At 43.4% G+C, this 13,527-nt stretch overlaps 1 protein-coding gene across 1 annotated transcript in view; it reads right to left on the reverse strand.

Annotated features, from left to right (window-relative positions):
* Nucleotides 1-13,527, reverse strand: part of LOC120719509 (mitochondrial intermediate peptidase-like) — a 29,471-nt gene that overhangs the window by 1,759 nt on the left and 14,185 nt on the right. The window contains exon 19 of the mRNA XM_040008737.1: nucleotides 9,038-9,111. Coding sequence (XP_039864671.1) covers nucleotides 9,038-9,111 — 74 coding nt within the window. The remainder of the gene's footprint in view (nucleotides 1-9,037; nucleotides 9,112-13,527) is intronic.

Below are 13,527 nucleotides of genomic sequence, written 5' to 3' on the forward strand. Positions count from 1 at the left end.
TGCCAGCTCATGCATTGAGGACTCCCTAGCTCGCTTTACAATTCAGCAGCACGCCCGCTTTGAAGTCAGTTCATTTCCCCTTGTGCAGCTGCCAATGTAAATAGGCACTCTCCCCCTCCCCGTCTTTCCTGCATAGGTCACCTCCATTGAGTGCACAAACACACACACATACACGCACACAGGAACGTCTGCAGACATGCATGAATGGCGTCGCAAAGAGTTTCACACAGCGATCCTGAATGTAGACAGATATCAAGATGTGGACAGTACACACACACACACACACACACACACACACACACACACACACACGGGAGTCTGTGCTGTTTCTACCATGATTCTGACTCAGCAGGATTGCCATCTCTCCTTACCCACCAGTCGCACCCTGCCCCTTGGCTACAACGCGAGATACCATCACACAGGGGTCCCTAACACACTGTAACCGCAGGGCCCCGGGATCCCTGTGAACACGGCAGCCACATCACAGAGACGACTCCAACCATAAACTGATAGTCATGTTTATAGAGCCGAAGGGTGTTTTCTCCTTTGACCGCTGCTGACGTCTGTGGTGTGTTTGAAGCAGAGACCAAAATGCATTATTAAATGCTCACAAAGAGTATGCTGAATTTATACCTCAGATCAAAGTGAGCGTTGTAATTTAAGCCCCAACTTTCTTTCATGGAGACTTTAGTTTTCCAATTAATGATGAGAAATATGAGTCGAAGACCACAGTCCTGTTAGCAGCTCTCAGTGGTCCGTCACGCAGGCTTCTCATAGCTGCGTAAATGCTTTTGAAAATCTCAAGTTTAACCCAGAAGAGTTTTCCTGCCTTAACCTAATCAAATCCCCCCTTTACTTCTCAAATATGCAGCACAAAAATCAACAGAGAAACAGACACACAGGTACGCACATGTCCTGACATGGCACTTGTTTACTTTGGTTGATTTTTTACAGCATGTGTGCAAACAGAGCTAAGGGCTACTGAGCTGAACTCTCCATACATACATACATACTGCAGCATCACCGTCACTTTATCATAGATTTCATTTCCTTGCTGTGTTTAAAGGGGCCTGACCAGCTACAAGTTTCTGTGGTGTTAAACAAGCAAAGTTTACTCTACAAGACTGATGAGAGATGCACAGGTGCTGGTGGTGTGTGTCTGTTGGGGGGGCTAAAGGTGGAAAAGGAAGTGCAATCTGTGAAGGAACTTAGTCAGGTAAACAACAGTTCCCATGCTAGCTGCTCAGCAGCAGCAGCTCGTGGTGTTGGCACACAGTTCTTACGGTACATGACAACAAGCAAAACAATACACAGTGAGGACTGAGATTTTCTCAGCCACGACCCCTGGGAGAGTTGGAGAGGAATGCACAGATAACCTCAGAGTCATAACAACACTGTGGAGGAGTATCTGATCTCAGAAGCTGCCCTTATACATACACACAGGGAGGAGGGGCCGAGCCACACAAGACCCCCCCCCCCACAGGGAGGAATCACCACACTGTAAAAGAGATGAAGCTCACAGACAAGTATCAAAATGTCAACTGAATACGTTTTTTTTACTCAGCTCATGATTTTCACTGAATGGAAGCACTGGGTAATTAAAAAGGTACAGTCGGTAATTTTGGAGGTTATGTAATAGAAAAACTGAATATTGTACTCAGTGTGCAATTATGTCTTCCAACAAACAGATGGGTTCTCATAAACATAAAACTAATCCATTAAAAATACATTACAGCAGGTGCTGGTTGATGGAAGACAGCAGCAGCTGGCTGAAAGCTAACGCTATGGAAGATAATGATGGGCTCAAATGTCCTAAAAAAAAAAAATCACACTTTCAATCTGATTAATAGTTTGATTACATTCTCAAATCGTATGGGAGTTTATTCACCAAGTGTCCAAGTCCAACAATGTTATAATGTAAGAGACGGTTTCACTAACGCTAGTGTTGCCCCCCCCCCAAAAAAACCCAAAAAAACCAAAAAAACATTGGCCGTATTTAAACTGCTGTAAATAACTTGTTGGCTTAGAGTCTGTGAAAAAACGTATCAAACCCATCTCTCACGAATGATATCAAGTAATTTTGAACCACAGAAACCATTCCTGCCACAAGGCAGAAGCTGCTGTTTTTTGGCCAAGTTTTATATATCCCTTATTCATCCAGCTAAAAAGTCTCATCAACACTAAAAAGGATGAGACTCTTGACCAGATCACATTTTTCAGAGTGATCTGGTTGAGAGAGCAGCAGAAATTGCAACAAATATAAAACAATAGGTTTGTAAAAAGTAAACGGACATAAATTGACACCCGGCATATTGAGACTGCAGTCATATTTACAGCTGAGGCAAACAGCAGACTGACAGCCTGCACTCACTGCAGATGAACGAGGATTGCACTTGAATTAATAGGGATAAGAAAACTGAGTATGACTGAACATTTACAGTTTCTCAGAGCCTCTGGTGATGGCGGCAGCATGCTCTTTTGTTCAACAGACAGCTCAAAAGCCAGTAATATTCATTTTAGTGCGATAAATAAAAAAGAAAAGCTGAAACCACCAAGGTTTGCCTGAACTATTACTGACAATATTACTATTAATGTCGTGTTTCTTAATATTATTTTTGACATAAAAAAAAAAATAAATAAATACTCAATCGCTGCAACTCTAGTTGATTTTTTGTGATTTGTTCGAAACCACTTTAACAAATCTAGACAGCTGAGATCTACAGATCCATTCAAACAGGCCATCCAGGTACCCATGGCTCACGACGACAGCAGCGCAGAGGCACAGACACGGTGCGAAGTGGCTCTGCGTCACAAACGGTGGGGAGAACTGTACACTTACTCTTGGCTTAGCACCGAGGAAAAACCAGAGCCAAACTAAACATAGGCTGTGCTTTGTGCCCATTGTTGGTACAGCCCGAGGACAGAGCCTTTGCAGTGTGAGTCATCTCGTATTTAAGAGTTTCCATTTCCATTCATAATGGCACTGACACAGCTATTGAAGAGCGGGGCTTCTAATCATTACAGTCATCTCAGGGCTTGCATCGTTAGCCAACTTGGCCAACGGAGTTTTGAGATGTTAAAAGACAAACTGGAGCCTCAATGGACCAACTGGCCACTGACTACCTGCTCAAGGGTACATCAAAAGTCCTCCTCCTCCACCCCACCCAATTTATCCAACTGATGTACAAACATTCGAAGACCCTCTTCTTTAGCGCAACTTCCACTGCCTCCTGTTTTCTTTAAACAGGACAGTGGTTCTCAGGGAGATGGAAAACACTGCAAATTGCTGGCGTACAATAGCCCCTGGTTTTTCCGCTTATGTCACCAGCTATCAGCACAAAATGCCAAAAAAAACAAAACAAAAAAAACAAACCCAAAAAACCTTTCAAGGGCAAAATCTTTTCAGCTCCCTGAAACGACATCCTCAGATATAAAGACGTCCTGACGTGGGTCCAGCCTCATGGTAAAATCTTTAAATTACACTGGGATTTTACATTTCACATCAGTAAATAGATAGCCTGCAAAGAAAAGCTTGTTTATTTACTCAAAGGGTGGTGGGCGATGGGTATCAGTCCAATGAAGGCCACTGTGGCTGGCTAGCAGCTCTGAGTCTGGGTAATGACAGCTCAGGGGACATGAATTTAGTACAAGTGCTCTAAAATTGCAGTCCAGCCTGCAGCTACTGCTGGATGAATTTATCAAAGATCTGAGATGCTGACTAAAAACAAATAAATAAATGAATAACAGAAGTTTGGATGGCATGGATAAAGTCTGTCTGATGACCTCCATGATTTGATAAAGCAAAATAAATAAATAAATTTAAAAAAAAAGGGTGTCTCATCTTATTTATTTATTCTTGCAAAATAACACATTTAATTTGTCCCCTTCAAACAGGCCATGAATGGCATTCGTGGTTCCCTCACAGAACACACAACAGATACTTTAACATTACTGAAAAAACTGAAACTTTTTCATAAAAACATATTGATCTTAACTCCTTGTTATAGCTTGTATTTTTGGTACTTCACAATTTAATAGGCTTCTTTTGAAGGCCAGTTACACCCAGTTGCAACTCCGAGGCAGCACTGTGCTACGTAGGAAATGTGCACAAACTGGAGCGTGCGATAACTAGCCTCGTCTCCTCTGCCGCCTCGGATTCCCCCGTAAGTGTTTGACACCGTTTTCACAAATCTTAAGGTACTTGCTGCTTCAGTAGCCGATTCTCATAACTATTCCAAACTTGTCACGGTGTGAAAAGTAGCTACGTCTGTCAGACCTGCAGGCAGGCCCGGGGGCTCACCGCCTCTGTAATTACAGCTTTGAAGTTCAGGAAGCTTTTTCTACAAACCGCACTTAAGACAGGCCCAGAAAGTAAGCAAGACAAGGGTGATGACAAACACTGCACTGGGAGGCTCTTTGTTGAGTAAGCACACACACACACACACACACACACACGCGCACACACACACACACACACGCACGAATTAAAAAGGAACATAACACAACCTCTTCATAATCTTTCCAAAGCAACACCTACGTAAAAAATTGCATCAAACAGATTTATTCAGCTTAATGCATAGAGTCATTCTAAAAAAAATTTAAGTGTGTTTATGCAGACAGACGGGTCTGCGGTGGGTCCACCACTTTAGTCCAAACTGAAATACCTCAGCCGCCATTGTTTGGATGGCCATGACACGCTGCCATTTCTGGTCCTCTGAGCATGAATCCTGTGACCTGCTGCAGGTCACTTCTACTGTGTAGTATTTAAATAAATGTTTGATGGATAATACAGATGCTCATGGCTCCCATGCAATTTACTTTGCAGCTTTTGGATGGATTACTATAAAATTTATTGAACATATTTATGTCCCCGCTCAGGGTGAATCGTAATAACTTCGGTAACTCGTATATCTGCGGGTCAGGGCCCCCCAAGGAGGGTCGGGCAGAGAAAATAAAAAGCCAAAAAGCAGACAGATGTGATGAAAAGCAAAGTAAATTACTCTCAGCACAGGCTCTTCCTGTACTTTATGGTTTGTCATGAAATGTGCTCCAAACAAAATCTATTGTCCACCCTTGCTGCGCAAAAACAGAATTTAATTTTCTTGAACTCGCACTTCAGTTAGCCATCACATCCCATCTGACACAGACTTAAAGTAAGAATTCAGGACAATTTTGGAAAGCCCCCCCGAGTTAAACATTTACCTGATCAAACATTGAGTCTGACTCAAGTACGGGCTGTAAATTATGCCTTTTGCAGCTTAACATCTGGACTATGAGGTTTATCCAATCCTCTCCTCGACTTCAGACAGAACTATGCATCACTGTCTCACAAGTGCTGTGGGATTGTACAAAGCACCCCGCCTCGGGGTTTATTACTGATTGTACAAGCAGTCATAAGAACTATTCAGTCACGCTTCCCCCAGACAAAGAACGAACGAGTCCCTGCTACAGAGCCCGAGTAGATCCATTTTCTGTGCTCAGTGTTTGAGACTATGGGAACAGCCTGGGCCATGAAAGCCCTCTCTGTAGGAGGACCCAAGGTTCAGTTTAGCCAGTCGATCGGCTTTCACTCTCTCTCTCTCACTGCAGTGATGCTGCCGCAATGAATTTAATACCTGGGTTTACATTTCAACACCATCTTTTCCTGGGAAACATCCAGGAGCAGGCAGGGAGGCATCCAGATAAAGACTGGCCTCTGATTGGCCTTTCCAGGTCTGCTCCGGTTCCCCGTGTGCCCTTATGCCCCTTCTACCACCTCACCTAAGGGGGATAAGCAGGGAAATGATACACACCTCCATTTACAAGGCTCTTTGTTTGAAAGGATTATGTGTAATGGGTTGGATCTGGATTCTGTCTCCTTCCTCTAGTGTTCTGGTCTCTGCTGGCCTAATCCCCGCTAAGGACATAAAAAGAGCCATTCTAATTCACTTCAAATCAATTTTCCATTCCTCAATAAGATTTCAGGATGTCTGCTATGAACCCATCAACCCTTCAGCAAAGACTGTGGAAACTTAAATATTTCAGCACATGTGCCGATGTTTTGTAGTTTTTCATCAAAATGGTGAGGTGGCTCAATGAGGGTTCTTTAAAGTGCAGAGAGTTTCTGCTTTAGCTGAAGCATTTCTCCAGACATGGAAAAAAATGTATTATTATAAAATTATTATAAATGCAGGTGCACACAATGGACAGGCTGCCAAAAAATGTGAGAGTGGATCTACCATCTAGCCCTCCCAAGGCTCTTTCATTTGATCTGCATCTTCTGTCAGACAATGCAATCGCTGGGTTAATCATTATTCCCAGAGCAGACGTTTTTTAGAGCCTTCCTTCCCCTGTGACTTGCAGCCAGAGTGATAAAAACCACCATTAAAACTCTGCCTCACGCAGGGCTTTGGACTATAACTAGAGTAGCATTCGCTACAAAGAAAACCATAAAAGCAAATATCATAAGTTAAGCAACAGTTAATTGGACAACAGATCTTACAGCAAGGATCTGATCCAATGGTGGTTTTCATTTCAGAGTGTGGGTGCAGCCCTGTTTTGAGCTGTCACAGGAACAATCCAGTGGAGGAGGGAGGGGGTGACCCTGAGGGAGAGATTTACAGTATGTTCCTAAACGTTACCCGATATCACTATCTTTCTATCTGTGTCTCTCTCTTCTCACCTTCTCCACTTTTGTCCTGTCCAGACAGGCCACAGCAACTGCTGGAGGAGGGGTGTAGAAGGAAAGAAAGAAGCATGCGTTTGATTTGCAGTTCAAGTCCACCCTCTTCCAACACCCTGTTTGTGCTTTAATGTGAAAGGTTTCTTCCTTGATGAAGCATTGATGAAGCTCAACTACCCAAACTCCTTGAAAGCACATTACACAGATTTTTTTCTGATATGGGGGAAATTTCATACACTCAAAAATGTGACTTCTGTGTGATTACTTCAAGTAATAAAAGTAAACTGCTCCTGGACATCATCACATAGGCCCAGTTCCACTCCTAAGCAAGGATCGTTTCTACTAAAACTGCAGTTTGATGAGTTTGCAGCCCAGCTTGTCACTAATTTTTATACCTCAAATATCAGCATATTTAAAATAAAAACGAGCGCTAACATGCTAATCATTAGCCATCTCGAATTGGGATTAGCATGCTAACGACGGCTAATCAGCACTAAAAAGACAGTAAATTGTAGGGTGGTGAAACTGTAAACCCTTTCATGCATTTTTATTCCTTACTAATTGTTAATTAATAAACTTAATTAATAAAGCATATACTTAGCTTGCCTTGTGTCCGGCTATACTCTCAAAGACACTTATGTTCCAAGGAGTAACCTCCTGAGATTAAAAATGAAGTCAATGCAACAATGGCGAAAACTGCAGTTCCTCTAGGTGCCACTTGAGGCAGCATCCAAACGTAGGCTCCTTCCCACAGACTCCCGTATTAAATTAAACTTATTTCACCAGTCTTGAAAAGCATATTTAAAGACTGGTATAAAAATGTTTTTGCCTCTATGGATAATTTCCGTAGCAATTCCGCGTGGGATGATTTTTTAAATTTTAAATATTTGCTTGAATAAGTCAGTTAGGGGCGTGACCACGCTGATTTAGAGGTCCTGTCTGCTAGCATCATGCACTTATAAAGGACCTCTCTGCTGTATGTGTGTGCTACTGGTGCCGTTGGGATCATTTTAATAGGTTATCTGACTAATATAATGACTTGCTCTGTGGTACACACCATCCCACAAGTGTGTGCTTCAGTTTTGGTGAGTGAAATTCTAGTTTTATTAACACGTTACTTGGCATTAATCAGAATATGAGTGTCTGTGGGTTTCACCCATAAATGCAGCTTGGTAAGGCCTTACTGTACGCTGCGACAGGGACACAGATAGCTGGAGACCCAACGGTTGAGTAGCCATTCCTGTTAATGCTGCGTTAGTCACACAATACGCTGCTGCAATTTCATCACACAACCACATCCATACGGATACATCAGCACTAAAAACCGTAAGCAAAGACACTGCCAGTTTAGTTGGTGCACTCGCAACGTAACAGGAGTCCCATGTACCACTGTGAGAGGCCGCTGACATTTGACCTTATATGGGGATTGGATAAAAGTAACCAGATCACCAAAATGATTACGTTTACTGTGACACATTCGTCATAAATTGATCCATTTGGTGCCAATAATCAAACAAAAGGAATGTGAATGTCATGGTGTTACAACAAGAAAATTGAGTCACAGAAATCCTGAAGATTTACTGAGAACGATGAATCTATTGAATAGTTACTGGAATATTTGAGTTTGTTTGATCTGAAACACAAAAGTGGTCCGGTCTGTGTTTTCAGCCCTGCAGAGTCAGCAGCGTTAAGCACTCAAACCTATAATCAAACATTTCGGTCTTTCCCTCCTTCATGATCGCCTGTGTACACAAAAAGCACTAGGAGCCATATCGTTATCTTTTTAATTATCTTCTTTAGTTAACCTTTAAAAGCAGATCAAATAAGGGCTGGACTAGCAAGGGGCACTGTGTAACTGCCGCAGAGTGAGCTCGCCGAGAGCAGGACAGGCTTTGGGCTGACAAAGCTCCTGTAAACAAAGATAAGAGACCTTGGGAGGTGTGTTAAACTAGTAAGCATGTACCACGGTGGAATCTAAAGCGCAGAGTGGGACAAACCATAACAGTGGTAGCTGTGACCACCTGAAACAACAGCAGCTGGATCAGCAGCTTCCATCTTTCTTTTAAGTGAGGACGCTTTTTCTGCTTCATATGAGAAAAGAAAAACAACAAATCCAAGCAGGAGTCACACTCTCGGCTGTCCAGCAAGTCAAAACAAATTTTGCGGCACAACCTGCAGTAATTAGACACACCCTTTTTATTAAAAAAAAATTCATGGGGCAAGACGCCAATGGACTGACAACTCCATAATCTGGGAGGAAACCTGGATATGAACTGTGGCGAAACCTCAAACTGTTGGCACAGAACGGCGCTTTACAGATGTTTGTGGGCAAACATGATATTCTATCAGTATTTGTGACAAAAAGATTGAACCTACCCTCCACCATCAGCATGGGCTCCTTAGCTCCTCCGTGGGCCAACATCTCCCGTCGGTACCGCTCACCCATTTCCCTGAGAAAGAAACCAAGATGGAAGACAGACAGGGAAGAGAAAGAGATAAGGTTACAGACACCTGTATTCACCTGTCAACCCCTCCATCACTGCTGCTGCCACTGGGAGCCCAGGGCCAAGTCTGCTAAGTTGTCTGTAAACAACAGACAGGTGATAAAAACAACAGAGATGTGACAACTGCAGGTGTTACCGAGATGAGGTAAAGGAGGCCAGGGGGACAGACGGACAGAAAGGGAAACAAAAAGAAGTGAAACTGCTGCAGGGCTCAATGCGATGCTGATACGATTAACGGTTGGTTTTCCATAACAGAACCTTATTGCTTTGCTTGTCCAGGGGCAAATGCTTTAGATAGAGGAGGATCTGGTAATGTGGATGCTGGTGTGTGTCCGTGAATCACAGCAGATGCCACATTCACATTAAAGTAGGGCTGCCACAAACGATTATTTTGATAGTCGACTAGTCACCGATTATTTATGCGATTAGTCGACTAATCAGATCATCATCCACTGGACGTAAAACTACAGCTTATTGCACCAGCAGCATCTGCTCTTATATAACTATCATTAGCTTATAGCTTTAAGCTTTTAAGGTGCTAACTAAAAATAAAGACAAGATGATAGTTTATTCAATTTTAATGAAATTTGCAGATTGTTTCGGTAAAGTTTAATAAACTCCTTACTATCTAAAATATAACAGGACACCGGAGTATATACTCGAGCATCTCACACTTCTGATAATCAGCTGTCTGCTTTACGTTTATTCAGCTGTGTAAAAACTATAACTTTAATCTCAGCCAAACCGATTTACTCAGGAACAAATAAAATACTAAAAAAAAAAAAAAAAAAAGCCAAACAACAACATTTTAAGTTATCTAAGTGACTCATATATATTTAACCTGAGTCGCGAAAGACGGCGGTGGGTTTGAAAACAATTTGCCGGGAGTCCGGTGTTCTCACGGCGCTAGCTATCGAGCTAGTGGGTAACAGACGTCTCCGAAAACGTCGGAGCGCTTTTGAAAATATGTGGTGTCCTGATAAACTGAGCCGATATTTGAGGTTTACACAGCTACATTCTCGCCTGAAAATATGTTAAACGTTTATTTTGTGACCCAGAAAGAATAATAAGAGTAATATTAAAACTAACTAGCTACCGCCATTGTTGGAAACTAAGCTGGGCCGCGCTATGAATTCTGGGACACAGCTGCTTCTTCTTCTTCGGGGTTTAACGGCAGCTGGCATCCTTGTACATGCAGTGCTGCCATCTTCTGTTTCAGTCCGTTATTACACTCTTAAATCCTGCTACTTCTGCGTCTTTTGCGATCTTACAAAGCTTCAAACGACACGTCGACTATTAAATCAGTCGTCGACGATTTTGATAGTCGACGTAATCGTGACTAGTCGACAAATCGTGGCAGCCCTACATTAAAGCCAGGGCTTTGATACAGATGATATGAACTATGTTTCTGCAACTCTTCACCACCTGTACTTCAGTTTCAGGGTAATGTAGTCATTGTCAGGAGGACTCCTCATTCGAGCCAATTTAGTATTTATTGCCCTTATAAATAATGAACCATGTGTCCAGTTAAATATGTGCCTCCCTACAAAAATAATTCCTTTATTCGAGCTCCTATATATATATATTAGGGGTGCAACGATACTCGTATCGATATTGAACCGTTCGATACAGTGCTTTCGGTTCGGTACACATATGTATCGAACAATACAACATTTGTAATTTATTTTATCAACTTTCCTTCTGACGATGCTGTCTGTGTTGAGCGCTCAATGAATCTGCGTTCGACTACTCCGCCTAGGCTGCACTGTCGAGCGCAGATCCACTGAGCGCTCAACACAGACAGCATCGTCAGAAGGAAGAGCGCAGGGCAAGCTAGCGAGACAGAAGTTAAGCTCTCCTTGCAACATGGCAAATTGAACCTCCCCCACCCTCATTCAGATCTGGCGTTTGGAATTATTTTGGTTTTCATGTGACGTATGACCCTGAAGGTAAGCGCGTCATGGACTAAAGTAAAACAGTATGTTGGATGTGCCACGCAATGCTCAATTACATGGGTTAACGTGTTGGCCGTCTAGCCCCACGCACGGAGATTTGCCGTGTTGTGGCGTTAACGTCATTTCAACGAGATTAACGCTGACAGAACTAGTGGGAACACAACGAATATGACTGCACATTTATGCTGACATCATCCTAGTGCAAAGACAAGTGGAAGCAGACAAAAACAACAAGCATGCATGCTACAAACTTTACCCGAGTCATTTAGACAGCCGTTAGCACATGATTCTCCTTATGGGGACCTGATATGTTTAATATTGTGGCGAGCTCAGACAAGGTGAAGATAGAGGTGTCGTTTGGCCTTGCTTCCCGTGAGCTAGCCTGGGAGCACAGCCGTTTATTGACATCTGCAGAAGAACACTGCCGCTAGCTAACTGCTCAGCGCGGCAACCGCACAGCAACAACAACAACAACACACAGGGCGCCCTCTGACCCCGGAAGGACACACCGTCGCAGCGAGAGGGCGTCACCCGTCACTATGGCAACATAAACAAAACATAACTGTACAAACAGAATCCCGAACAGCCCTGACCCGCTACATAGCCCCCACCTAAGGGGTCAGTCGTCCCCGACGACCCCATTACCCCACACAAAGTCCTACAAATGTCCAGGTGCCTTCTTTTGGCGCACCGGCCGGTCACGACCGGCGGGGGAAAAGTCACTCGGGTCAGAACATGGGGTGCCACCATCATCCCACTTCTGACACCAATGTGGCGAGCTCAGACAAGGAGGAGACGGAGGTGTCGTTTGGTATTGCTTCCCGTGAGCTAGCCAGGGAGCACAGCCGTTTATTGACATCTGCAGAAGAACACTGCCGCTAGCTAACTGCTCAGCGCGGCAACCACACAGCAACAACAACAACACACATGGCGCCCTCTGACCCCGGAAGGACACACCGTCGCAGCGAGAGGGCGTCACCCGTCACTATGGCAACATAAACAAAACATAACTGTACAAACAGAACCCCGAACAGCCCTGACCCGCTACAATATGCTGCTGAGAATATAGCCCAGAAGAATCGTATAGTATAGCTTTTATTTTGGAAAGAGACATTTCTCTGTAATAAACTCTCTTTTCCAAAGATGAGCGATTCCTCAATCAGATACATGGCTTGCAAAATCGCTAGCCCGACGTCCCGGGGCTAGCGATTTTTTTCCAGTCGGGCTACCAAAATCTATCTCTGCCCTGCCCGTCGGGCTATTGTAGGAAGGAAAAATATATGTCAATGCTTTTGCATTCTTTCGGAAATGTAGCTGGGTAATTATGTCATTGGCATCGATGAGCCACTGTCAATATGTGACATATTGAAATCGCGTTTGAATTTGCGCTTGTTTTTTGCTTTCACTTTGCAATCGCGCGAACTGTGTATAGAGAGCGACAGCACTGATTGGTGAGTGATGATAATTTGTGCACCAATTCCTCTGACATCGTCTTATCAATCGTTAGCTTACTATGCAAACATGACAAGTGAAATCTCCCGCAGCAAGCTTAAACATATGAGAGGTTGATCGCGCAGAGAATCGCTGAGCGTTATGTGTGTGTGTGTAAAAGCAGCACGATATATATTTTAGTTCTGCTGAGCCAAATAAGACAGGTCAGGGTGAAGAAGTGACAGCCAAAGAAAAGCTTACCACAAAATGCAAAAGTTATGACAAATCAGACTATAAGGCAAAAAGAAAGTGCAGCTTTATGGTTTCATGGACAAACGAATTTCTGTGGCTGCAATATGACGAGCTATATAACCGGGGCTGCACAGAAGTGGTCCGCAGGTGCGCATTCGCTGTCAAAAAAAAAAAAAAAAACCGCGCACAAGATATGAAGTTGCAACGCGTGTTTGCGTACATAATATTTTCAGGAGGAGGACAGACATTTGTTTAGAACTCTTAAAGATGTCGAAGAAGCTCCTTTAAGCAATTTGGTGTTCCTCCACCTCCAAACAAATGTCAGAAGGAGTCCGAACCACAAAAGAAGCGCGTATTCTCGGAAAAGTGGTTGCAGGAGGTGAGCTGGCTTCAAACAAATGATGAACGCACAGAGATGTGGTGCGGAATGTGCCGTGAAAATCCCACTCTAGCGGACAAAAACACTGCTTTTTATATGGACGCAAACGCGCGTTGCAACTTCTTATCTGGTGCGCGTCTTTTATTTTGACAGCGAATGCACACAACTTATGTGCACCCGTGTAAATAACATAATGTTCTGCCGGGTGTGTTGTTGGTTTTCTCTCGATTTCTGAGTCGACAAGCGCCTTTGTTACTGGTACCAGTCATTTTAAGAAAGGCCCCCATTAGAACCCATGAGAAATGCAAGAAATGCATTATTGCTCAGTCTGCAATATCTTTCCCA

The sequence above is a fragment of the Simochromis diagramma genome, unplaced genomic scaffold (genome assembly GCF_900408965.1).
Source record: "Simochromis diagramma unplaced genomic scaffold, fSimDia1.1 OVJJ01000344.1, whole genome shotgun sequence".
Taxonomy (NCBI): domain Eukaryota; kingdom Metazoa; phylum Chordata; class Actinopteri; order Cichliformes; family Cichlidae; genus Simochromis; species Simochromis diagramma.